This window comes from Semicossyphus pulcher, unplaced genomic scaffold (assembly GCF_022749685.1).
Source record: "Semicossyphus pulcher isolate SPU_LCO1_2020_fin unplaced genomic scaffold, fSemPul1.0.p SCAF_5, whole genome shotgun sequence".
Classification (NCBI taxonomy): Eukaryota; Metazoa; Chordata; class Actinopteri; order Labriformes; family Labridae; genus Semicossyphus; species Semicossyphus pulcher.
In genome coordinates, this window is record NW_027211726.1 from 13,089,222 (window position 1) to 13,115,360 (window position 26,139).

At 43.8% G+C, this 26,139-nt stretch overlaps 1 protein-coding gene across 1 annotated transcript in view; it reads left to right on the forward strand.

Moving 5' to 3' along the window:
- The window catches only part of trps1 (trichorhinophalangeal syndrome I), a 125,103-nt gene that overhangs the window by 39,595 nt on the left and 59,369 nt on the right, over positions 1-26,139 (forward strand). Inside the window, exons 3-8 of the mRNA XM_069682128.1 lie at positions 11,633-12,355; positions 12,565-12,680; positions 20,507-21,107; positions 21,816-22,030; positions 22,498-22,708; positions 22,811-23,054. Coding sequence (XP_069538229.1) covers positions 11,633-12,355; positions 12,565-12,680; positions 20,507-21,107; positions 21,816-22,030; positions 22,498-22,708; positions 22,811-23,054 — 2,110 coding nt within the window. The remainder of the gene's footprint in view (positions 1-11,632; positions 12,356-12,564; positions 12,681-20,506; positions 21,108-21,815; positions 22,031-22,497; positions 22,709-22,810; positions 23,055-26,139) is intronic.

Sequence of the window (26,139 nt, forward strand, 5' to 3'; positions counted from 1 at the left end):
ATTTACCGTCTAACCCTGTACCTTGAGACACCCACAAAGCATCATGGGTCATCATGTAATTTTCTGCGTTAAAATTGTGATAAAAAAACCAACCAACAAACCAATTTTTTTTTTTTTTTAACTTGGTAAAAAAAAAAAAAATTGGTTAAAGGAAAAATTAGGGCCGCTAGTTTAGCTCAGTTGTTCATTTGGTGGATATCATCCCAAACTCTCTCCTCCCCACATTCCCTGTCTCTCTTCACTCGTCCTATCTAATAAAGGCAAAAGCAAAAAAACATAAAAACAAATCAGGATTTAATTGTCCTTGTTGGTAGGATTAAAATGACATAGTAGAAGCGGTAACCCGCCCAATCTGGCAATACTGTTTACTTCTCTATTAGTGCAGCACACACACAGACCTACAGCCTCACAAGAGGCTAGAAACTGTCTACTACTTTACAGTCTGTGTGAACGCAGCGAAAGCAGAGGTGTCTTTACACACATACTCGTAACCTGATTGTGGTCTGCTCTCTGTGGTATCCTGATGTTAAGAAGTCTGGTTAAGTAGACCAGAGGAAGAAATTATTAGAAACTCAGTTAACAGTATTTCTAATGTGAAAACTGTGTGGCCATAATGTGCATGCTTAACTGGGTTTCTAATGGGGCTTAAAAACATATATACACTTAGCAGCCTTTCTGTGCTCTGTTAATGTTGGTAGGTGTGTGTGTGTGCCCTCAGTGTGCGGAGTTAAACTGCTTCTGCTCACGGTAATCAATACCCTGAGACAGACTCCATCACTCTGTCTTTGAACACAGAACGTCACAGCCTCGGGTTTAAAAACATCATCTTATTTACTGTTCATATTTTCTCAACTACTTTTTTTATCCCAACACAGACACGTGCTGTTTGTGCCGTGTCCCGCACCGTGCCGCTCTATCAGCGTGTTTGCTTTGGTATTAAGCCCCGCCATTTAAGAATTTATCGAGCGTAAAATGTCTCTTTTTCAGGAATCCGCACACATTTAAGCGGAAAACATCCCGCTTTATTGTTCGCGCGGCTCGTTGCGAAGCCACAGCAGATCTGAAACTGGTGATTATGATGGTGTGCGGTGCGGAGAAACCAAATGAGGGTTTAATGAAGTTGGATTACTTTTAAATAATGCAAATGATTAGAGTCAAATGGTGGGACTAAGCTTTTAATGTGGTCATATTGCGGCGGGTTTTATCGTTAAGTACGATCGTGTAGAAGTCAGTGAGATGTAACTGTTGCTCAGCTGATGAAGGCTTATTGAGAAGTGTGCGAATATGTTGATGCGTTTCCACCTAACTGAAGGATTTGTTATTTTATGGGGTCTTTTACTGAAATATTGGAGGCATTTTTTGGTAACACACTCACTAAACTGATTTTATGTTTTTCCTCTGTGTGTGTGTGTGTGCTCCTGATCCACAGGGATCTTCTCCCATCGCCAACCCCTGTCTCCCGGCAGCCACTTTAATGATAATTAATTACACACACTCCTCGCTGTCTGCCTCTTTGTGTGTTTCCACGTGTGAAACTGTGCTCCCCTGTCCCCTAAAGTTATAAATATGCTTCGGCACACACGCACACACGCGCGCGCGCACATTAGTGGCAAGTTGCCGTTGACCACGATTTACTCACCGCAGAAATCAGTTAAGGTGACATCATCAGCGATTGTGAGAGAGATCCATTTTTAAAGTCGCTTTCTTAGACGTGACCACACACACATGGTATGCTCCTCACACACACACACACATTCGCACACAGACAGAGCATGCTCTAAGGAGCATAGCAGGGGAGCTGTGTCTGTGTGTGTGTCTGTCTGTGTGTGTGTGTGTGTATAAAGTTAAAATCCAGACCGCCATTCCAGAGGCCAGACTATTGAGTCTTATAAACTCTCAGGTCACAGATTATTGAAATAGCAGAAGAGATATATAGTCTGCGCCTACTTTTGAGTGTGTGTGTGTGTCGCTCTTAAAAATATCACAAATTACTCCGACGAAATCCAGACACGAGCGAACACACACCCGCACCTGCATGTGCATAAATTTAAAGAAATCACAGGTGTGTGTGTGTGTTGGATGAAGTGTGTGTGATCTAGCAGCTTGGATCTTAGTGTGTGTGTGTGTGTCCAGTAACACTGATTTATTTCAGCTCCATTTATAGCCCCTCTGGGAACTGAACCAGCAACCTCTTGGCAGCTCTCTCATTGTAACAGTCTCATGTTCGCACAGAGGCTCTATTGTCTGAGCTAATCTAACAAACTGTAGCTTATTCTAACCTGCTAACCTCCTCAAATCCGGCTAGCAATGCGCAGAACGCCTAATAACTTGAAGCTCATTCCTTCAGAGGAACTCACTAACCTGTTTTTATGCTCCCCTGACCCACCTTTGGGCCTCCACACACACTTCAAAATAAAGTTTTATAGGCCGTGCGTCCCAGGGTGCTAGCGTAGCGCTCACAAGCTAGCTCCCAGAGACGAAAAAACAGCTAGTTTGCGTCACGCTGGGTGGAAAACGGGCTGTGCTGTCACTTGTGCGTCGTAAAGTAAAAGAGCTAATTGAGCTCTAAAAGCAGAAGTTTAGCTCTTTGAGTTTGTGAACCAGTGAAGAAAGTCTCCCTGGGTAGTTTATGCAGGTGTGTTCGAACAGCAGGCTAAACCTTAAAGCTCCCAGTAGCCAGAATGTCCATTGTTGTACCGGACAGCTCCCAGTTATGTGTTTATGTGTGTGTGTGCTGCCAGTGTTAACAGGGTTCTGCCTCTAACTCCCCAACAGGGTAAACAGCCCTCCTACAGAGTATCACACACACACACACAGAGTACAGTACGGTGGTTCCCAGACCCTGTGTGGTGCCGTAATCCAATGTAGTTATTAGAGGTCAGACTCCTCTAATAGACTTTTAATAAAGTTTGTGTGGTGGGGGTGGGGGCGGCGGGGGCTTGGCTGGGATTGTGTTAGTGTGTGTATTTTTGCGGGGGGGGTTTTGGTAAGTAGTTTTTGTAAAGCGTCTTCCACTGTTTGTGTCTGAAGTTTTGTTCCCTGCAGAGCGTTTCTGAGCGAACAGTTTTGGCATGTATGATTTCACCAAAAGAAACAGCATGTGTCGCAATAATCGCACCCTCCACGATGGTGTGATCGCTCGAATTCACGCAAATTTAACCAATCTCTGCACATTTTTCGCAAACCTTGCAATTTAGGCCTATCACAGCAACTTCCTATCTCTCTTGGTTCCCTGTCATGAGCTATCTAGTCCTCAAACATCAGCGTCTGTAAGGAGACTCTATACAGTGACTTGAAAACTGTTAGTCGTCCACCTTCTGATGCTTGTGTTGAGGCTATTGAGCAATCAGGCGCTGTGTTCCTAACTTTCCACCAACCAGAGGCTCTGTTACTGATGTGTGCGTCAGCGCTGATCTCGTAGAGTCATTATTAGGGGAATCACAGGGTAACTCAGGATACGATACGCAATACGTGGCCCATGATATGACAATATCGCGATTCTGCGATAAACTTCACGTTACTGTTCACATTACGCTCGTTCATGTAAAGGCGCCACTGCAAGGAGTCATGAAGTAATGACGCGGTGAGTCAAAATCACAGGGAAATCTGTTTAGAGTGCTGTATATTTATAAATGAAGATATCAATATTTGGCTCCAGCCTATTGATAATTGTATTGCACGAGTCAGGACGGCGATATATTGCCATATCGATATTTTGTCCCACCCCATTGTACAGTAAGATGTCTCCTGAATGGTGCAGCACTCAAAATATCGAGTAGAACAGCAATAACCCGTAGAGTCTCTCTAACACGCTAATGTGCATGCGCAGAGTGAAATTAGCATTTTATTTTATTTTATTTGGCGTCTTGTCAAAGAAATCGACCAGAAGTGATGTCAGAGGACATGTGGCTCAGTGGTAGAGTCGGTCTTCTGTCAATCAGAAGGTTGGGGGTTTGATCCCTGACTGCAACGGTCACATGTCGAAGTCTCCTTGGGCAAGACACTGGACCCCGAATTGCTCCTGGTGGCAAAGCCATAGATCTGACATTGTGTGAATGGGTGAATGTGGCATGTAGTGTAAAAGCAGCTTTGAGTGGTCGCAAAGACTAGAAAAGCGCTGTATAAGTACAGTCCATTTACCATTTACAGCTTGCTCAGCCAATAGATGGCTTTATTGGTGCGTTTTTTTCATACTGCTGCCTTATTGGCCGCAACAATCACAGAAAAAGCCGGCGAAATCCCAGAAGTTCTGAATAACGAAGGTTTTATAGTGATCTGCAGATCTACACTACTCATTGTAGTGCTTCCATAACTGGCTAGCAATGACAGAATGCGTTTAACACCCAGTTAAAAGAGAAAAATATGAGTACCCAGAGAAAGTTAAGATTAAAATTGATCGTCATTTTGCTCTGAATCTAAGGTATCCATACTGCAACTTAATGCAAACAAGTCATATCTTTGCATTGGACAATATTATTTGAAGTTCTCTGCATCTAAAGATATAAAAGAAAAGGCCAGAAAAACTCGGCATTTCCCACTGAGAAACAGAGACAATTTGAAGGACTAGCAGTTTTATCAGCAGAAAAATGGAACAATGCCCACAAGTAAACCATAATACCGCACGTGTCACTTTCTGAGCTTGTCCCATTTTTTAAACAACATTTCTGAGCTGTGTTTCATGATTAGATGTCTATCTGTCAGTGAAGTGATTGAGGCGTCTGTGCTATCGACACCTGCTCACACACACACACACACAAACACACACACATCAAGGTTCGTTTAAGGATACCGCAGAAGTTAGAGGAGCAGAGAAACAAAGATTAGAAATGAGACGGCAACAGAGAGAGGAAGGAGGGAAATGTAGCGAGAGATTAATTGAGAGGGTTAGATGAAAGATGGACAGATAAGGGGAGGAAGTGTGTGTGTGTGTGTGTGTGACATTTGATTGTGTGTGTGTGTGTGTGTGTGCAACAGACCAGTGCAGAGAGAGGCGGCGACGGAGTGAGGGAGACTCATAAGGAGAAGGAGAGGTATTGAAATGTGAACCTCTGATTAAGTTTGACATTTAAGATGACATATTTTGCATGCTGTTACCCCATTACAAATGAGTCCTACACTCTGTGAGAGTCTGTCTATATATGTGTGTGTGTGTGTGTGTGTGTGTGTGTGTGTGTGTGTGTGTGTGTGTGTGTGTGTGTGTGATTTGCCTGATCCGTGGCAGGACTGAATCGGGCCCCTGCTCCACAGCAGATGAAGTGTGTGTGTGAGAGGACTTCTGGCATTGATTAGGGGCCTAGCAGGCAACTGAAAGCTTTTAGTCTTAAAATGGCAGGTGGACTCATTGTGATTTTTACGTTTTCCTCCCCCTCTCTCCCCCCTTCTGTTTCCCCCCCTCCCTTTCCTATTTCCAATTAGACTCCCGCTTCTACAAAATCAATTCCAAGCTGTTTCTGGTCCCCCCAAAAAGCAGACATGCTCCCCTCAGTTGGCTCCTTATTCCTGTGTTTTTGTACGAGGACAGCCCGGCTTGCACTTGTGGCTAATTCCCATTATTACCCCGCCGCTCCGAATAGTCTCGGTTTCACGGACTGATTGGTTTTGTCTGTGCGGGTACTACGACGGTCACGTGCAACACTTTCATTAATATTTTCTTCAGCTGCTTTCATTCAGCCGGCACGTAACCTGAAGCTACGAGTCACTTCGGCGTGACTGCCATTTTGTGCATCATTGGCCTCCCTGGGAGTAATAATCTGTGACATTTTAGCATAAATAAATGACAGCTGAGTGATACGACACAGTCATTGAAAGCTTTAATAGTCGGTGTCTGCCAGGTTGCTCCAGGGAAAATCCTTTTTCGAGGACAGGAAGTGATGCGTTACAGGTGTCTGGCAGCGACTACCATGGTATTTAAGAGGAATAAAGAAGCCATATTGAGAAAACAATAGCTGAGGATGGATGGGAAACTGTGGCAAGTCATGACTTGTTATGGGCATTATGGCACTATATTTAGACAATAGACTAGTCAGCAGGCTAAGCAACGTAACCCAGACGTCTTGGTCAACCACGGGGTCTCCTCCCAGCTGGACGTGCCCTCCACAGGAAGGCGACCAGGAGGCGTCCTAATCAAATGTCCGAACCACCTCAACTGGCTCCATTCGATGCGAACGAGTTGCTGCTCTGCTCCGCGCTCCCTCCAGATGTCTGAGCTCCTTCCCCTATCTCTAAGGCTGAGCCCAGCCAGATATTATCTCTGTGGTCTTAAAGAATTAATAGGCCTCTTTACATATTAAATCTTTCTTCCAGTGTACTATACAAATCTGCAAGGTGATGCTTCAAAACCATCAGAAGCTGCAACACAAGAAAATACACTTAGGTCATCCATCCACCTATTATTTTAAAACCGCTTGTCCTGCTCAGGGTCGGGGCCTGGAGCCTGTCCCAGCTGTCATTGGGTAAGAGGCGAGGTTACTGATCGCCAGGGCTGACACATAAAGACAACTTTTCACGCTCACATTCGGGCAATTTAGGGCAACCAATGAACCCAATGAGCATGTCTTTGGACTGTGGGAGGAAGCCGGAGTACCCGGAGGGAACTCACGCATGAGCAGGGCCAACTTCGTCCGAACCCGGGATTCGAGCGAGGAACCTTTTAGCCGTGATTCAACAGCGCTAACCACTGCGCCACCGTGCAGCCATGACAAGATACACAAATGGTCATCTCACAAGTCATGTGAATGTAATATTAAATACAGTTTGACTTCACACTTACACATCCTGATGAATGCATTTAATGTATTCAGTGTGCCATTTGGCCAGGACGGCTCGCCCCCGCACGTCCACACATTCTGACTCACTGTCATCGGCTGTATCTTTTACAAGTTCCCCATCACCTCAAGAATGAAATCAGAACACGACATCTGGATGATATAAGTTTTTATTATTAAAATAATCAACCGGCTATTCTGCTGCACATCATCCGAGGTGCAATCCTGATGCACGACTCCGTCTTTGAATTTTACACAAATTAGACCCAAAATGTGCCAAATGTGTTATTTCTGTTTTTCCACAGAAAGTTTGGAAGAATAACAAGAAGTAACTTTTATAACGTCCCTCTCCAGTAACCCGACTGACTCCCCTGTTCCAGTTGGCAAAACTTAAACTCGCTGTGGAGATCAGGGGAAGTTTTAAAGATGATATAATAGTTATCTTCTTTCGGGGGGATGCTTATTAGTATGAGGAGCTCATCTGCTCTTTGCCTTTTGCCTTTCCTCCTGCACTCCCTTCCTTTGCTGCTGTATCTCTCCGTCTATTTCCCAAGACAATCCCTCTTTTTTCCTCTTAAACGGAGAAATATATTCTCCTTCCTCCCATTTACAGTCTCTTTTTTAGTCCACCACACAAGTCTCAAACTCAGAAATACAATGAATCAGTGGAAGAGAGACAGAATGGAAGCCTAATAAGAAAATAGGGACGAATGTTGCGAGGATGACGCAGATCAAGCAACAGAAAGAAATGCTCGAGCGAGATCTCTCTGCGTGACAAGACCTTGCCTTCAGCATTATTTCTTCATATGTTGCACATTAATCCTTTGTTTATGAAAGATGGTTTATGCCAACTACAGCTGTCCCACGGGGAGGGGAAGGGCTGAGACATCAGGAGGCCGCAGAAAAATGTGCGACACTGGTATTATTCAGCAGCAAGAACCATCCACTCCAGTGGCTTACTAACATGAAGTAGAGAATTAGATTGGAGTGAAAATCTAACTATACTTTGATTTCTTTTGGAACGAATGCTCACCGTCTCCTGCTTCCTGTCGCCAAACATAACTCTCGCCGCGTGTGTGCTGCAGGTAAAGCCGCTAGAAGTAAACACTCCGTGGCACGTCCGCTCCGTTTATGAGGCCACAGCATTAACCAGCACCGGGACAAGGTGCCGCTGAAAACGGGAATACATGCACTCAAAAGCCGCCTCATCTAACCTAGCGTCTACCTTGATCCTCACGCCGACAAGATCGCTGACATGTTTACAGTAGGGGCGGGAATCGCAGGATAGCTCACGATAAGATACGCGATACGTGGCCCACAATAACAATAATATCACGATACAGTGATTCTGCGATAATTGATATATTGCAAGACAATCATATAATGATACACAACTTCTTCTTCGGCCAATAAATCACCCTCATTCATGTCATTTATGTCATAAGCGCCACCGCGACGGGGTGGTGCCAGCGTATTGATAATTGTATTGCACGAGTCAGAATAACAATATATTGCCTTATCGATATTTTGATATAGACTGTATAAAAAGATGGGCGACATGACAGCTCCCTAAAAGTGAAGCCAAAACATCTCTATCGCCCCCTGCTGACTGGCTGCAGTATAGGTCATAAAGCCCGCCTCCTCCATGTTAACAAGATGGGACATGAGTCAAACTACAAAATCAAAATACACGTCAAATACATTTTTCTCAAACATCATTATAGTTGGTTCTTTTCATGCTGATTTACAAGTGTTCATTTTTCTGACAGGTTTAGTTTCAATTAGTTATTTGATGCTGTAAAAAGGATGATTGACAGCTCTGTTGACAAATACGGCTCCTGCAGCCGATCTGTTCTGGATTAGCAGAGTAGAGGAGGAACGAGGAACGAGACGTAACTAAAACAATCACTACAGTCATTGAAGTTTCCATATCTGTGAACGTTAACCTCAGACCAACACAAGAAGCTGTTCTGCTGGTAAATACTCCTCCCTGCTTTTTCCGGTAAGTTAGGTGTGTGTATTTGTTAGCGGAAGTGGCTACAGCGGCTCCACCCGCCGATCTCTACTGCGCAGCTCTGGCTCCGAATGATGTCACCATCGCCCTTCACAGGGGTATTTTGGCATCTTTTTGGCAGTTGGAAGACATAGTCTCAGGATCACGACAAGTATGATCTGCAATTAAGCTACTTTGTGATGATTGGATGAGCGAGTGATCGATTGTCAGTGTAAATAGACGTTACAAAGTACCCGTTTGTACCCGACTGGACGCAAACACCATCTTCAATACGTACCCTCCTACCTTGGCCTTTCTGAAATCACACACACACATCCCACACTCCTCTCAGTTCATCCTTCAACAGATGTCTTGGGGTGATTATTGGCAATTTCAGATAAAAGCCTCGCTGGCGTTGGGGCTAATTGTAGTTGATGGAAATGATTAACTGTCACATTCACCCTGGCTGTGGTATTGAGGCCATTGTGGCGTTTAGGGGTCTAATTGTAGCTGGTAGCAGTAGTTGTTATGCGGTATGTTGTGGTGGGGTGGACCTAATTGTAGTTGATAGTAATGGTTCCAGTCTGTGTATACAGCCCGGGGCGGACAAAGGCTGCACTGCGACACACAGAAACGCACACTTACGGCACAGGCGTTTCACACACACCTCTCGTTCCTTGCCCACATCCTGGAGGGGACTCAGTATGCAAATTAATACGTGATGCCAAAGTAAACACAATTTTCACTTCCTGTTTCTCCCTGACTCGCTGACATCACTCATAACTGTTCTTATCATCACTTTGTCGCCGCAGAAGGCACACGGGGCAGATGGAAACACGGGCGGGTCAGTCATCGCTTCTTAGGTCGGGATTTCAGCTTCACTGCATTACCACAACGATCTGTAGTTTTCCACTGTGTGTGTGTGTGTGTGTCTCTCTGTGTCTGTGTGTGTGTGAGCGAATGATGAATTCTGACTGGGTGTGGTGAACATCAGATGAGATTTTCCTCTGCTCCACACACACACACACATTGAACACACATAGCGCAGAGTGCCAGGGCTGGTCTAGGCGTGGGCCCTCGCAGACATAAATTGCTTTATTTTAATAGTTGTACGGGGGAGAATGACGGGAAGAAGAAAAGAGTTAAAACGCAAGAAAATGCCATCGAGAGAAAATTGGATCGGAGGGGAAAGCGGCGCTCGCTTTGTCACGCTGCTCCTCTTTTTGCGCGCGTTTTACAGATTGCAGAACACGGTTGTAAAATATACTTCTTTTTAATACTTCTGATCATCTGTTTCCAACTACATCCCCTCTTTCTTCCTCTCTTCCTTTCAATCCCTCACGCTTTAACTGCTATCAGTAAATAACAATAGGCCTTTATCTGTCGCGCTAGTTAATCACAGGGGCTGCACGCGCTATCTCCCGTGCACACACACACATCACAAACGCGCGCTCTGCCTCGTCACGTCGCGCTGATCTAAAAGCGATCGGAATTTGGCGTCTATCAGGCGTCTGCCGGGTTCCGCTGTGTTTATTACCAAACGCACACACATACAAACACAGCGCATGGGTCAATGGGTTGACTGTGTTTACGACCGAATATGAACTGAACGACCACAAATAAACACACACTCGGAAAGCGCGCGCACACACACACACACACACTCCGAAATCTCTCTGTCATGACTGTTGCGAACAGAGAGACCACAATTGTTCTCTTTTCAAACAAAAGAAACATTATGGTTTAACATGAAACACATGCTCGGTTATTTGATGGCTTTGTACAGTGATTATAAGGGAGGGGGAGGGGGAGCGGGAGGGGTGGGGAGGGGAGGGCAGGAACGGAGAGAAAAAATTTAATGATGGAATTACTGAAATTATTGTTGCAATTATTCCTGCATGTGGAAGCGGGAAGTAGAGAAAAAATGGGAGTAATACAAGAAAAATGTAGTTTAAAAAAGGTGTTTTATACTGATTATTAGTGAGTATGAAGGCGACACTGGTTGAGGGAGATAAAAGGCATTGAAAGGAAAGTGGGATTTAACCTCATTGATAGAGAGGATAACATGTGGCAAAGGGCTGAGGGCGGGAGTCGAACCCGGGACTGTAGACTCTGCATCTGCTTGATTTAACCGCCGCCCCTAAACTGTGATTTTAAAGGTGCAATACAAAAGGTGAAAAAGTGTGGGTCAGAAAACGATGCAAGAAAGAGACGCAAGAAAGAGTCGAGGGCTGGAGGCGATGAATCGCAGTCCTCCCGCCTCCCTCATCCATCTTTCTGATATGGTGTGTGCAGTTTGATGTGGTTGTCTGTCGGCCTTTCTCCCCCCGTCTCCCTCTCCTTTCTCTCTCTCTCTCTCGCTCTGTCTCCCTCCCCCCTCTGTGTAACCCTCCCCGCCTCTCTGATATGGTTTGAGTTTTGATGTGGTCATGTGTTGAAGATTCTCATGGATGGTTTCCATAATGATAAAAAGATTCACTCCCTGGTTTGAGAGAGAAAAAAAAAGAGGCAAAAAGTTGCGCTTTAAGGATGCGCCGAACATCTCGACACACGTGCACGCACACACACGCACCCCTGAGAAATGTCTCCCAGCTGACATGTTTCTGATTTGTTGGGCCTGTTTTTTCTTTGACGAGGTTTGTGGTTGTGCAGCGTCACAGATTTTAGCGTTCAAAGGAGTTAGTAAATTGAATCAAAGCTTTTCAGTACACATACATCATTGTCAGAAAATTATATTTGTGTGTGTGTGTGTGTGCGCCTTGTATCTCTTGAGTCTTTCTTCCAAGGGATTATGAAAATCTGCTTGTTATTGTCAAAGCGTCAAAGGAACAATAAAGCTAAAAAAAAGTTTTTCTGTCTCTTTTCATCTTATCAGAGATGGTGAGGAAGAAGAATCCCCCTATCCGGAGTGTGGGAGGTGAAGAGGAGGAGGAAGAAGAGGGGAGGAGGCCGGCAGGAGGAGAAGAAGAAGAGGAGGGAGAGGAGGAGGGGAGAGTGGGAGCGGAGGCCGAGCGCATAAACCGGCCCTCCGAGCCGGAGTCCTCTGACCGGATCAGAGGAGACGAGGAGCAGGACGAGGAGGAGAGCGAGTGCGTATCCTCATCCGTCTCCCCGTCATCTGCCAGCGAGCGCTACAGCAACGAGGAGAGAGCGGGGAGAAGAGGAGGAGGAGGAGGAGGAGGAGGGGGGAGGAGGGCGAAAGAAGGAGGAGCGGCGCTGACCGACAGAGCCGGGAGCCAGTCGGAGCCTGAGGACGGGGAGAGGGCGGGAGAGGAAGGAGAGAGGAGCGACAGAGGGGAGGCAGATCATCTTGCTGCTCCTCTCCTCTCTGCTCCCCACCACCTCCTCCTGCGCAGACAGGAAGGAGGGGAGGAGTCGGCGACAGACACCCCTCCTCTTTCCTGCAGCCCCTCGCCTAAACTCCAGGACTTCAAGTGCAACGTGTGCGGTTACGGTTATTACGGCAACGACCCCGCTGACCTGGTGAAGCACTTCAGGAAGTATCACCTGGGTCTGCACAACCGCACACGGCAAGATGCTGCCCTCGACACACACATCCTGGCCCTGCACAACATGGCCCCCCAACACACTCCTCTAGGTAACCTCAGCTCTAATGGGTTAAACTTGTGTTGGTGTTTATTCTCAACAGTATCTGTGCAGAGTGCATCAGTTTTCTGCTACACAACTTGTTTTTTCTTTTTCACAGCAGTCAGACTTGTCCTTGTTTTTGTGCCTCTGGCATCTTGACCCTTTTTTTTTGTTTGTCTGCTTCAACTCTAAACTCTGCTTGTATTCGTTCCCCCCCAGATGTACAGTCAGGACAGGGGCAGAGGAACCAAGCCAAAGAGTTGGGGAAGACGAGACCAGACATCCACAATCAGCAGCACAGGACAGTGATGATGAATGGCACATATGACGTACAGGTAAGCACGAACCACAGCCTCGAGACGTAAAGATAAATAGATTTAGATACACACAAATAAGTATGCATCAAAAAATAGACAAAAAAATGTGCACAGCACGAAGAAGAAATAGAAAGAACACACAGCAGGACTGAATTAGGCAAAGCGTTACTTCCTGGTTAAGTTGAGCTGAAGTTTATAGCATCTTAAGAGCTGATACCACTTTAGTAACAGTCAATTACACAACCCACTTTACAATCACTCTTAAGTTTGCTTTGGCCATAGACTGTATGAATAATGGACGTAGCCTCAGTGGCATCACCCATAGGTTTCTGAAGAAGCGCTTTTAATCCCCAATTACGGTCGCCATATTGGAAATGCCAGAGCCGGCTAATCCAGAGGTAGGCAAAGAGGCAGACGTGAGCGAACTGAAGCCTATGGCTGAGGACTATGGGCGGGCCGCATGAATGAGCCAGCTACAGCTAAGAAGCTAGGTTATATGCTCCTCAGCGTAGCTAGCGGTCATTAGCCATAGACTGTATAAATAGTGAATGAGCTTTGTGTCACTACGGTCTGCTGTAATCTCTCTGGGGACTTCTGCATTGGCTTCATTTTTAGTTTACGTTCCCTGTGAGAGGACCATGAGCAAACTCATCCAGTCAGTGTCCCTGCAAAACAGCTTCAGGAGCCGAGTGCACCAGCTGGGCGTAAAAAAATAGGTCCTATCTTTTATGACCGACTTTGCTACCATCGACTTCTTGATTGGAATTTACACCGAGTGCACCAAGCCGAACTGATACGGGTGGTAGCGGCGCTTGGTCTTATGATGCGTGTCCACGTGAACACTTGCTAAGCTGTGACCGTCTCCACTCTCTAACTTCTTCCATTAAACTATCAACAGAAGACAACACGAAACAAAAGAAAGTTTTACAGACAGTGAAATAAGGAAAGGAGTTGTTTGTAGAACAACACGCACACCAAGAAACAAAATCTATCGACTAGGAAACCCTCGTGTTTTGAAAGGCCCGGTTGGCATCAAATCTGAGCTCAGTCAGCGCCTGCAGGGCGGGGACAGTGCTGCTTTGTGTCCGACACATGCGGGAGCTGAGGGGAGAGTGCTTCAATTAATTCAAACAGGACCTGTCTGTCAAAACGAAACCTATCGATCAACTTACTGTCCGATCACGGATGACTCTCTCTCGTTTTAATGCCAACAACAACAAGACGCGCTGCCACTGTGTGACCGTTACTTTAACAGTTTGTTTTACCGTGGATTTAAGTCTGGCCTTCTACACTTACGCCTGCTCCATCCTAGGCGTAAAAGATACACCCGGGTGCAACGTCAAGTCTAACTGGTGCACAGGGTCCGTCGTAACTTTCAGCTCTCAGTCGGACGTAACGTTACACCCAGGCACTACGCCCCGCTGGTGCGCTCGGCTCCAGGAGTTCCAATGAAGGATTATTTGCCACCCTGATGTCACCACACTGTGCCTGGTCCATAATTATGTCAGACATAAACTGTAACGTCCTCGATGCGGCAGCCCCAGGTTTAACTCCCATCCCCGGCCCCATGCCGCGTGTCATCTATCCTCTGTCCTCTCTCCTTTAATAAAGGCGCAAGAGACCAAAAAAAAAAACATTGACTGTGACAGTTTGTGGCCTTGTTCAGCGCCCCTTTAAGATGCACTTGACCTAATGTCAGAGTTGCTATCATGACTGTTCTTCAAATATGAACCCATGTCTTGCAGCTTTGCAAACACAGACTATAGCCTGTTTAAGATACACATGTTGACTGGATTAACAGTGTTGTCTTTATGGTCTGTAAGAGGGCTTTTAATTTTCATTTGTTTGAGAATAAGTCTCGTCATATTTGCTCACTTCTTTGGTACTGTCATTTCTATGTCTTGAGATCTCTATCTTGTACTTTAATAGGATGTACCTTCTGCATTATTTCTGTTTACTTTTCGCCGAAGTATCCAAACTTAGAAATGTTTGAAACAGTACGGTAAAGATCCACAGATGTAGATGCAGCTGTTTTGGCGTTTGGTCCACATTTTAACATCTGCTTGTCATTATTAACAAAGCAGGTTGCAGTTGTTGTGTATCAGAAATGTTTAAAGAAATCAAAATCAGTTAGAAAGTTTGATTGAGAACAGGTGGCACACTGATTCAGTTAACAGTTCGCTGTGAGCAGTCCTTGTTGTCATAAATCTGTACATCCAGGCCCCGTAACTGAACTGACTAATTTATTGGGTCGGACAATCTGCAACTGATTTGTACCACTGAGTGTGTGTGTTTGGATTTGGACAGTGAGGCATTGTATTGCAAGATGTAAAATTTAATAGGCTGACTGATGAAAAGACACAGAAATGGGGACGCACAGCACCTGGCAGGCAGACGGCGCATATGTGTAAATGCACGCATGCACGGAGACGGGTACGCTTACAGGCAATGCACATGCACACATACGTATGCATACTCGTGCGCTGCATGCATCATAGTCATTGCGTTTTAAATGATGGCTAATAAATGCATATCCCGTGCTAATCCGTCTTGTTCAGCGCTTCATTTGTAAAAGAGTCAACAAGGGCTGGTGTCTGCTGGAAGCTGCTTTGCAGGATAAAGACAGAAAGCAGCAATGATTCAGGAATTCAGGATTCCTTGTGAATGAAAATACACTTAAATATGATTGCAATTATACACAATCAGAGCGCATTAAAAGTCAGATGTTATTAACAACATATAAAAGGAATATATGCTTGAATATCAGCAACATATTTTCAAAATAAGAGTTGCAAAAAAAACTTTCCTTATGCTTCAGCTGTGATTATAAATCTTTTTATTCCATCTTAATTAAAGGCTTTTTTTGTAGATTGGGAGGTTGTTTCATTCCTTAAAGTAAAGTTTCACATTTTAAGACATATATATAATGTTACAATGTTGGATGTCCAGACTAAACGTGGGTGATGTTTCAATTCTGTAGGTAAAAGTATGTTGGAGTAATCCTCAGGCTTCTCTGCTCAGTCTGCAGGCTGCTGTGAACGCCAGGTTTCACACTGTTTTTTCTACACGCTGCCTCAGCAGGCTTCGGAGAGCTGGCCAATCGGAAGAAAGCGGGCTTGTAGGGGCGGGGTTTCTTAAAGGGACAGAGCTGATTGAGTCGTTTCAGGCGGAGGCTGTATGAGGACCTGCACAGAGCACAAAAATTAGTAGTTTTTTAAACTGTAAATTATGCTAAGCTACTCTACAGGTATCACAGAGTGAAATATGAAGCTTGGAATTAGCATAATATCGCCCCTTTAAAAGTATAAATCTGCCATTGAACAAATAAACCTGCATCTTATTTTGAAGTTCCTCATGAGATCTAATGAAAACGAAACAAATATCCATAAATACTTCAAATTGTCACATTTCATTCTGTAAAACTTCATACACATTTAAAAAATAAGCTTTTATTTTGAAATACATTTAAGTGTCCTTTTTTTATAATGACTTCTTCGGTTTTTGTAACAATTGGATCATATATTAAAACTTTGATTGTGCGTGAACAGGAGGATTTTGTCTGAAAGCTTTAAACAAGATGATCTAATAAATGTGTGTGTGTATGTGTATGCGCACACATACATATGTGTGTGTGTGTGTGTGTGTGTGTGTGTGTGTGTGTGTGTGTGTGTGTGTGTGTGTGTGTGTGTGTGTGTGTGAGGAGTAGTCTAGGAGTTTCATTACACTTAAACCAGGAGTCTGTAATGCCCGTAAGTCACGTAATGGACTCAGACACACACATACACACAGTCGTCTAGTGCACCACACACACACACACAGTCAGAAATAGAAAATCCAGTGGGCTTAAGTCGTCATTATGAAGAAAAAGTGAAAGTATAAAAAAAAGAACGAATGAAAGGGGTCTCTATTCTCTCCATCCCTCACTCGCTTTTTCTCTCTCCCGCCCACGTTTGGAAAATTCCATGTTGTCATTTGCTCAGACGAGATGCCCCGTCAACCAATGAGACTGCGGGAGAGAAGACTCGGGGAGGAGAGGGGTAGAGGAAAGAAGGAGAGAGAGAGAGAGACGGGCGAGGAAGAGACAGACAGACAGAGAGAGAGAGAGAGAGAGGGAGGCTTTAAAACCAGTAGTTATAATGGGCTGTTAGGCAGTGTAATGAAACAGCTGTCAGACATATTTAACTTTCTCCCCCTCTCATCATCTGTCTTCTTCACCTTCTCCTCCGCTCCTTTATTCTCCACTCACTCTTCTTGTCGTCCTCGACTTACTCACTTTCCCCTCGACTCGTCCCACTCCTCCTCCGCCTCTTCTCTCACATCTCCCTTTGTGTCTCTCCGTCCGTCCTGCTCCCCGAAATGACTTGATGTTTGGCTCGTCTCTAATTGCCTGGGCATGGTCTGTGGGATGTGATGATTGGATGATTGCTGTTGTGAGATCACACACGGTAATAGATCTCATTTAGCCTTCTGAATTTATTCTCTTCAATGAAGCTGAAACGTACCAGCTCACATTTTTAATTTGTTTTCTTGCTCTCTTTATAGCATGAATAAATGTTCTGCATTAGCATCTCACTCCGTGCCCTTTTTCTGCCCTTTTTAAATTCCTCTGCACGGGCAGGAGCTGCTAATGAATATGAATTTATCTCTATTGTCTTTCACACTATAGGAGACACAGTGAGGGGTTTAATTGCCCAAAACAAAGGAAGACAAAGCAACTTCAACTGTGTCGTTCTCCTCAAATCTAATCTGAAATTACAAACCAGATGTCAAGGATAGATTAAACGATAAGAAGGTACATTATTCATTCTCAGAATAAAATACAACAAAGTTAATACAATAAATTGATAATTATGACAAATCAAATTACATTACATGCTCAGTGACATTTGCACCGTAAAAGTAGAGCCATAAAGCCCCATATAGAAATATGCAACCATACATCTTTGCTTGTTAAAATGCACCTTAGCTGCATATTTTCCTAGCCAAACCTCATTTGCAAATCCGTATAGCAGTGTGAATTTCGTTAACGAAAATTCTGACAGAATATTCAATACAAAATATTCGTCAGCAACCTTTTTTCCCGGATGAAGACGAGATGTTACCAGGCTAAAAACAGATCGTTGATAATAAAAACGCTGGTGATGCGTATGTTTCATTTTCGTTAATGAGACGAGACGGGACGAAAACGCTTCTTCCATGCAAAAAGGAGCGGCTGTCTGCTTCAGTCAGACTGTTTAAATGAGAAGATGATTATAAAAAAAGTTTTAACACTGCTGCTGTGAATAAGGCAAGAGGGGAATGTGCAGTGTGTGCTACTGTAAGTGCACATCTTCATTCTGTGGCTTTACATGCAGAACGTTAAAGAAGTTTACATCCCGTAAAACCCGGAATATAAGTCGCAGTCTGTTTTTGGGTGTATCCCAGAGGGAAAAAGGTTTTCTATAGCAATTTATTCATATAAACCTGTATACAAGTTATTTCAACACTATTTACATTTGTTTTCATTCAAAACACACACAAATTACAGCCTACCAACTGTTTTTGCCATGTTGAGCTTGCAATCCTGCTAGCTACCGGTGCTGTAGCTCATCAGGAAACAATTAATGTCAGGACGGATGAAAGGACTTTACAGCAGATTGAACCTGTATGAGGTTGATTGAATTAGTTTTATCATGCTTTTATTGAATCCATTTGATCCTTTTCCTCGGTGTCATGGTTTGGAAGCCTCTCTGTTAAGAACAAGAACTCCTTAAATCAAATTGTGAAATGGTCAAGTAAGCTGACCGGCGAGTCCCAGCTGAACCCCTCTTTCCTGTATAACAAGCAGTTACAGCGGATAGCCACGACCGTTTTAAATGACAGTTCGCATCCTTTGCACAGTGAGTTCCAGCTTCTTTCCTCGGGTCGGAGGTTCTTAGTCCCACGCTGTAGAACGAAACGCTTCAAAAACAGCTTTGTTCCAGCTGCAATCACACTGGTAAACAAGCTGTAGAACCTTTGCACTTAACTGCACGAGTCACTTTGGAGCATGTATCTTATATCTTATGTATTGATTGATTCTTATCCCATTGTTTTATTCTATTTTATTGAACTGTTTTTATTCTTTTAACCTATGTCTGGTAGGAATTTTTACTTGTGGCGTTTTTTAATTATATTAATTATTTGCTTTTATTCCATGCTTGTATTTCATGGATTGCAGCACTCTTGTTTCTTGTTTTATTTCGTGTCTAGATTATCAAACTGTGTTGGATGTTTCAACTCTCGACTGCGAAACTAGTTTACCCTTGGGTATCAATAAAGTAACCTGAACCTGAACCTTAGTTCAAAAAGAGAAAACCTTTTGACTAAAATGTGATGACTGTTTATTTACTGAAACTGGACCAAAATGTTTTGACTTTCGTCGACTAACACTGTAAAGGGTAAAAGTTACTAAAATGCGACTAAAAGTAATAAGCATTTTCGTCTTAAGACTAAAATAGCAGCCAAAATTAACCCTGCCGTAAAGTGACAAATCCATATTGTACAGTAGTAGCTCTAATGTCACTGTAAGACTCTGCCGGCTCACCAATAAAGCCAGCAGCACACTATAACCTATAGCTGCAGCGTGGACTTAATAAAAAACAGACGAGTGTCAGGTTGCTCGCTCAGTAATAGAAGATCTTACAAGGTCTCATACATTGGATACTATAGTAGAGTATGATAGATTTGTTATTGGTCAGTTGGTAAGAGTTTCAACACCCTTTTAATAGTCTACAGTTACACACAGAAAATGATGGATTACATGTGTTGTGAGTTTAAGTGCCATGAGCAGATTAGGCCTAATTTTCCATACAGCTCTGCAGTTTATAGACTCTTTTCATATGTCTTCCAAATATGTGCTGTGTAGGACTAAAAAACGACGATGATGAATGTATTACTTTTGAGTAACACCCAAATATGTACACACGTTTAGCAGCGATCCAGGCTAATTTTGGAATACTCTTTTGAAAGGCTATAAACTTTTGCAATTAGAAATTATTGGCGTTTTTGCCTTTTATTTATAGGACAGCTGAAGAGAGACAGGAAATATTGGGAGAAGAGAGTGGGGGATGACATGCAGCAAAGGGCCCAGGGTGGGAGTCAAGCCTGCGGCCGCTGCATCAAGACCTGTGGCCTCTATACTTGGGACGCCGGCTCTACCCACTGAGCTAAACTAGCGCCCCATCTGAATCTCTTTTTAATCCTGCTGAAAGACTGCAGTTTAGAGAGGCTAATAAGTGTTCACAACCTGAAGCTACAACTTGAAAATGAACCACTTGCTCCAAAATAAGTTCACAAGATAAAAATTTAATCTGAAATGCATTCAAGTTTAATTTGAGAAAAACTCCTCCTGAATTTGACTCTTGTAATAATCATTTATTTTACTTTGCAATGAATATTTGGCCGAGTTTAGACACCAGATTGCAGAGGACACATTAACCAGACAACTGCCAAAGGTCAAATCTAAGTACCACTAGTGGTAAAGTCTGTTAATTGCCGGCAACTGATATAATCTGCCACAGGTGCTCTTTGCTATTTAAATCAGCAAAAGCATCAGCTCTCAGTGTCAGCTCAAAATGAGAACCCTGCTACCTGACTGATTTTAGATATTACTGTTTGCTCTTGAGATAAAAACCTTGATAAGACATCGGTTTGTGTTTGAGCTTAGTAAAAGATATTGTCCAGAAATTGATCCAAATGGAACCAGCTGTTGAAAGTTGATTCGAACTTCGGTAGCACTAAGCAAAGGCCAGCAGATTCCAGTGGGCTCCCTCTTAACAAGCTGCGAGTTTGAATCCTTTTTTCTTATTTCTGCTTGTCAACAGGTGACGCTAGGTGGCACGCTGATCGGGATTGGCCGGAAGACCTCAGATTGCCAGGGGAATACCAAGTACTTCCGCTGCAAATTCTGCAACTTCACATACATGGGCAGTAATTCCTTAGAACTTGAACAACACTTCCTGTCCTCGCATCCAAACAAAGTCAAAACTCCGCCAACCACACCCCTGCTGGCCACCAACAACCTGGGAACGCACGACAACCAGGCAAAGGAAAGGAGCCAAATCTTAGACGGGGCGGAGCGAGTCGCAGTGAGAGCGGAAGACGACTCCTTGGTCGGGTACTGCATCCCGGTCAGGGCGTGTTTGGATCCGTCAAACTGGACGGGGGAGGCGGGTCGAGGTTCTGGTCAGGCGTATTATTGGTGTAAATTCTGCAGCTGGAGTTGTGAGTGGGCGGGGGGCTCTGCGAAGCTTCTAGAGCACTATGAACAAAGACATAGGATGAGCACGGGAGGTACGATGAGCCCAAACAACTCAAATCCGGACAGAGAGAGGGAGAGAGGAGGGAGACGAGAAGGAGAAAGAGACCACATGGCCTCCAAAAGTCGGAAGGAACTGTCATCCAACCCGTCCAGCATCAGCCAAGGTAATTTAATGGTGAAATGTTTTGGGATCTAATTGCTTATGGTATTGGTTTGGTGCACTGGCATGTCTCTGATACCCGATACTGCATTTTATCAGAGGCTGATTCATACAGACATCCATACCGATATCCATACCGATATCGATTCCGACATCCATACCAATATCCATACCGATATCATACCGATATCCATACCAATATCCATACCAGTATCCACACCAATATCATACTGATATCAATACCAACATCCATACCAACATGTATACCAATATCCATATCAGTATCCATACTAATATCATACCGATATCAATACCAACATCCATACCAACATGTATACCAATATCCATACCAGTATCCATACCAATATCATACCGATATCCGTACCAATATTCACAAAGATATCGATACCAATATCCATACCGATACTAGTACAGATACTGATACAATTCTGAACAACTAATTCTAATGGGCAAAGGCTAATGATCAATGATTTTTACCTTTTCCAGTACTAAGATGCTTATCAACTTTGCTCTCTCTGTAAACTCTGACAGTGCTGGCCTCTTCTTATTTGCTGTAACTGCACCACCAAACTGCTAGCTTGTATTCTGTGACTGTCACTATGCTTTGGAATTTCTCTAATGTCCTTGTTTTTCTTCTCCAAGACCCAAACTGTTTAATTTAACGGACCTTTGCTCTGTTTTCTGCTCGCAGGGGACCCGAACAGCAGCGATCCAGACGCCGTTGTGACCAGCTATAACTGCCAGCTGTGTGACTTCCGGTACTCCATGGCCCACAGTGCAGACGTGATCGTAGTAGCGCCGTTACTCCTTCACTACCAGCACAACCACTCCATCCACCGCTGCTGCATCCAGCACTGCATGTACTGTCCACAGGGCCTCTGCCAGCCACATAAACACCTGGGGGAGGTGAGATTAATAAAAATATTGAAATGTTTATTTGCTCGGTGGTTTTTCTTTTTTATGTTTGCTCGGCAATTAGGAGAACGATGAGCTGTTTTGTAAGCACAAGGAAATAAAATGTCTTATATGAACAAGTGAGAAGTTAATTACTCCAATTTCCAGGCTAGTTAAAATTCCCTTGCCCCCCACCCGATCCACCCACACACACCCCCCACCCTCCTTTGTGCCAGCTGCCAAACTCCGCCGTCGCAGCTGTGAAAAAACGCAAAAACGGATGGTTAACAGCAAAAATAGGAGGTGGCATCATTCAGTTAATGATGCACATTTACACCTGTACCGTTTGATATCACCTGCGTAGACAACAACAATTACCTCAAAGAAAAAAGGTTTAAAAAGTCTTCATCGACCCTTTATGCTGAGTTTTTTATCAGTAATAACTAACTACACTCCCTCAAATTGTTTTTATCCAATAGGTGTCTCATCCCTTTGCTTGTCGAAAGCCCACCTGCCCTAAATGCTCATCCAAGTTTCCTCAGTCCACCAAACAGCAGGAAACCATCGCTTCAAAACCTGCCACCTCCACCTCACCCAGCATGACCCCTCCTAATCCTAGAGGCGACCCCGGTGTGATTGCCGGATCAACTTTTCACCCCTCTAACCCTTCCCATCCTGTCGTCACACAAGGTACTCAAACGCATACTTCCTGTTGCACCATTTTCACCTTTGTTTTTGTACCTCGATAGATTTAACTTTCTGGTGCCTTTGTTGCTGTTTCTCTGATCCCAGGCGTCACCCACTTGTGCGACCAGTGCGCGTTCGCCACCACCGACATCGACGTGTTGCTCCAACACTACGAAGGCTGCCACACCCTGATTAACCTAAAGGGGGCGCCGCCACATGTCAAGGCTGAGGAGGAGGCTGGGGGAGAGAAGGAAGGAGGGAGAGAAAGAGGAGGTGGAGAGAGGGAGTTCTCTTGTACAAAGTGTCACTTCATCACAGAAGTGGAAGAAGAGATTTTTAGACACTACAGGTAAGATACAGGTTTTGGCTTACTGCCATCTTTATGGCTTGTAGTTTTTTTGTATATGACCATGAACAAGTTGTTCTTTATTTTACATTTTTTGCTAGCAAGCTTAGATTCTGTTGCACACTGTATTTTCTATTCAGTTTGTGGTACATGGTGTTTTCTATGTCAGTGCAAGAGTCCTGTAAGTTTCAGTTACTGATCCGGAGATGAAAGTGTGCTTTTAAATCCATCTTGCACGACAAGATCGGCACCAGGTCCTGCTGAGATATCAACGACTTAATCTAATCTCGGAATCGGCTCTGAAACGTAAAACTGTGACAATCTGTTGTTGACAACCTTTAAAAAGGATCATGCGGCCTTTCCATCGTGGCCTTTTTAAGCGTCCTTTGATACCACTCTGTTTAAGTTCAGTGAATCTACTTCAACTACAAAGCCTACAAACCAGCACGGCACTTCGTCGTGAGCATCGTCAGACAAACTCATTCTTCTTTCCTGTCAAAACCTGGCTGCCTACATGACCCAAAATGCAACTCACCGGCCTACAGTTCAGCGTGTGTTGAAGTAGTAGCAGGAAATATAGCCTCCAGTTCTCGTTAGAGATGAGGATGGGCTCATTTGTAGTTTTCCCCAAGTGATGCAATTTAATTTCACGCAGCTCCCTCTGGAAGGATTTTTTCACATACGCAGTAGTACTCCCCACGGCCTGTAAACAGACTTTAATGTGGAAAATAAGTGGGTATGATTATGATTACTACTAGTATTTTTACTGACAGCCTTCCCCGAAGACGACCAGCCTGACTGTATAGGACCAGTATGTTTGTTTATGTGTTTACCTGCTAAATGAGCTGAGAGAGTATCGACTAGACTCCACCAAAACACGCGTACACACATAAGCTAAATTTTCAGTGACAGCGAATGATAGAGGCTAGAGTAAGTTAGGATGGGAGTGAGATAGAGAGGACACAGAGTACGTATAGTTGTGTAAGATCTTTTTGACTATTTTAGTATTGATCCAAATATCTGATGGGGATTGCTTCTTGATGTGAGCTCCCAAACAAACCCACATACACACAATTGTAGTCAGACAGAACAATCTTAGCATGATTTCAACTCTTAATCACTGAGAGAAGTTTGATTCATTTCAGGGTGAAAGCAGAGAGAAGGAGAGATAGATAGGTGATGGATCGACTGAGGGAAGAAGACAAAGAAACAGAAGTAGAAACTAGGAGAAAGGCAAAGAGGAGAGGAGAGAAAAGGTGACAAAGCGAGAGAGAGTGGGGGAGGAGGGGATTTAACAGTCCACTCACGCTTCTAACAAAATCTAAGCTCTGAATCTCTGAGCTCAAATCAAATAAAACTGAAATACAGGCAGCGAGTTTCAAACCACCGCGAACATCGACCTCATCTAAAAAGATTCCACGGCAGAGTTTTAGAAAACAAAACTCGGGATTTAATTATAAAGTACTCAGAACAAAGGACCACTGTGTTCGGGGGGGAATCAATCAATCAATAACCTTTAAAACTTTTACACCTAAACACTAAGTGAAGTTTAGACACCCAACAAGAGGCTGCTAACGTGACATTTCATTATGTCATTAAAATGCCGATATGTTTTGCATATTCATCGGGAGGTTGTTAGGGCTTCAAAACAAGATGCAAAATATTCCATTACACCACTGGTGTTGCAGATATACTGCCCTGTTCTGACTGTAATTATTACCAGTATATAAAATGCATTAAAGTTTGCTCTGTTGGAATCAGTTGCAGGTTAGAAACCTCTCATTTACATGCGGGACACCTAATATAAAGCTGCAGTGGGCTATATAATGTTGGCTGATGTTGTATTGAATATCATCACGACCTCAGGTGTGATATAAGATTTTATACAACAGTTATACAAGTGGCAAAAATTATCAACAACTGATTAATACTTTTTGCTCCACCAACTTAACTGAAACTGAACTTTTGTTGCCAAGCAACCCAAACATTCTCCTGCACTCTGTAGCTGTGTCCCAATCAAGGGGCTGTATCCTTCGAAGGATGTATTTCAAGGCCGATTGCATCATAACGGCTCGTCGAAGGCTGTCCCATTTCAAAGGCTCCTTCAGATGCGGCCGGCAAATGCGTCCTCCTTTTCCCGGGCCACTAAGGATCCATCGGGTGCATACAATGTATCCCAAGATTCATTGCGAGCTAATTGAAGCAAGATCGTGGCCTCTTTTTAAATACACTTTTAACTTAAAAAGTTTTTGCTTTCAACTCAATCGAACGGCTAGCATGTAAAAAAAACAACAACACAAACACAAATTCTCTTTAAAATAATAGGTTAAGTTACATGATGTTAGTTATGCTAGCTAGTTAGCCCGCTAGCTACCTGTTGCTCGGTAACAGAAGTGGCGTTTGGTGACGCCAGCGTAAAGGCGGGAATAGCTGGTGACGCAAACAGGAAATTCTCTGTAGACCAGAGCGTCTCATTTCAGTTCAGCCTTTGCGGTCTACACAGGCTACGAGTGACACATCCTCAATAGACCGCGTCCTTCAAAGGATGCAGCTGAAGGATGAAGTTAGCACAGATCATCTGTTTTTTAAATATGTACGTTTATCTGTATGTGTTAATCTATCATCAAGCAGTAAAATAAGAGGCCCAGTGATGTTATACTCCATATCAGCACTCTTGGAAAGCCTCTTATCCAATCAGATTACTTGGTCGGAACTAACTGTAACTGATACCAATGACGACTTCTTGCTTTGCCTTGTCACTTTTTTTCACAGCTTTTGTGCATATGAAGTTGATTAAATTAATGTACTTACTCAACAGATTATGTTTTCTTTAAATGTATACCCCCAAGGACAAAACTATGGCATCTTATATTTTTCATCTTTTTGTGATGCCAGCCTTTTTCTCCCAAAGATAAAAACTTTACTCAGTCGAAAAAAATCTGCGAACCCATGAAACGGTTGTTATTCCAGATAGACAGATAAAATCATTGCATTCAGACTGCTTTAATATTCTTTATTCCCTTACGACTGATCCTTTTTATGCTTCAATCCTAAATGTGTCGTCCTCATTCTTATTCTCCATCACTGG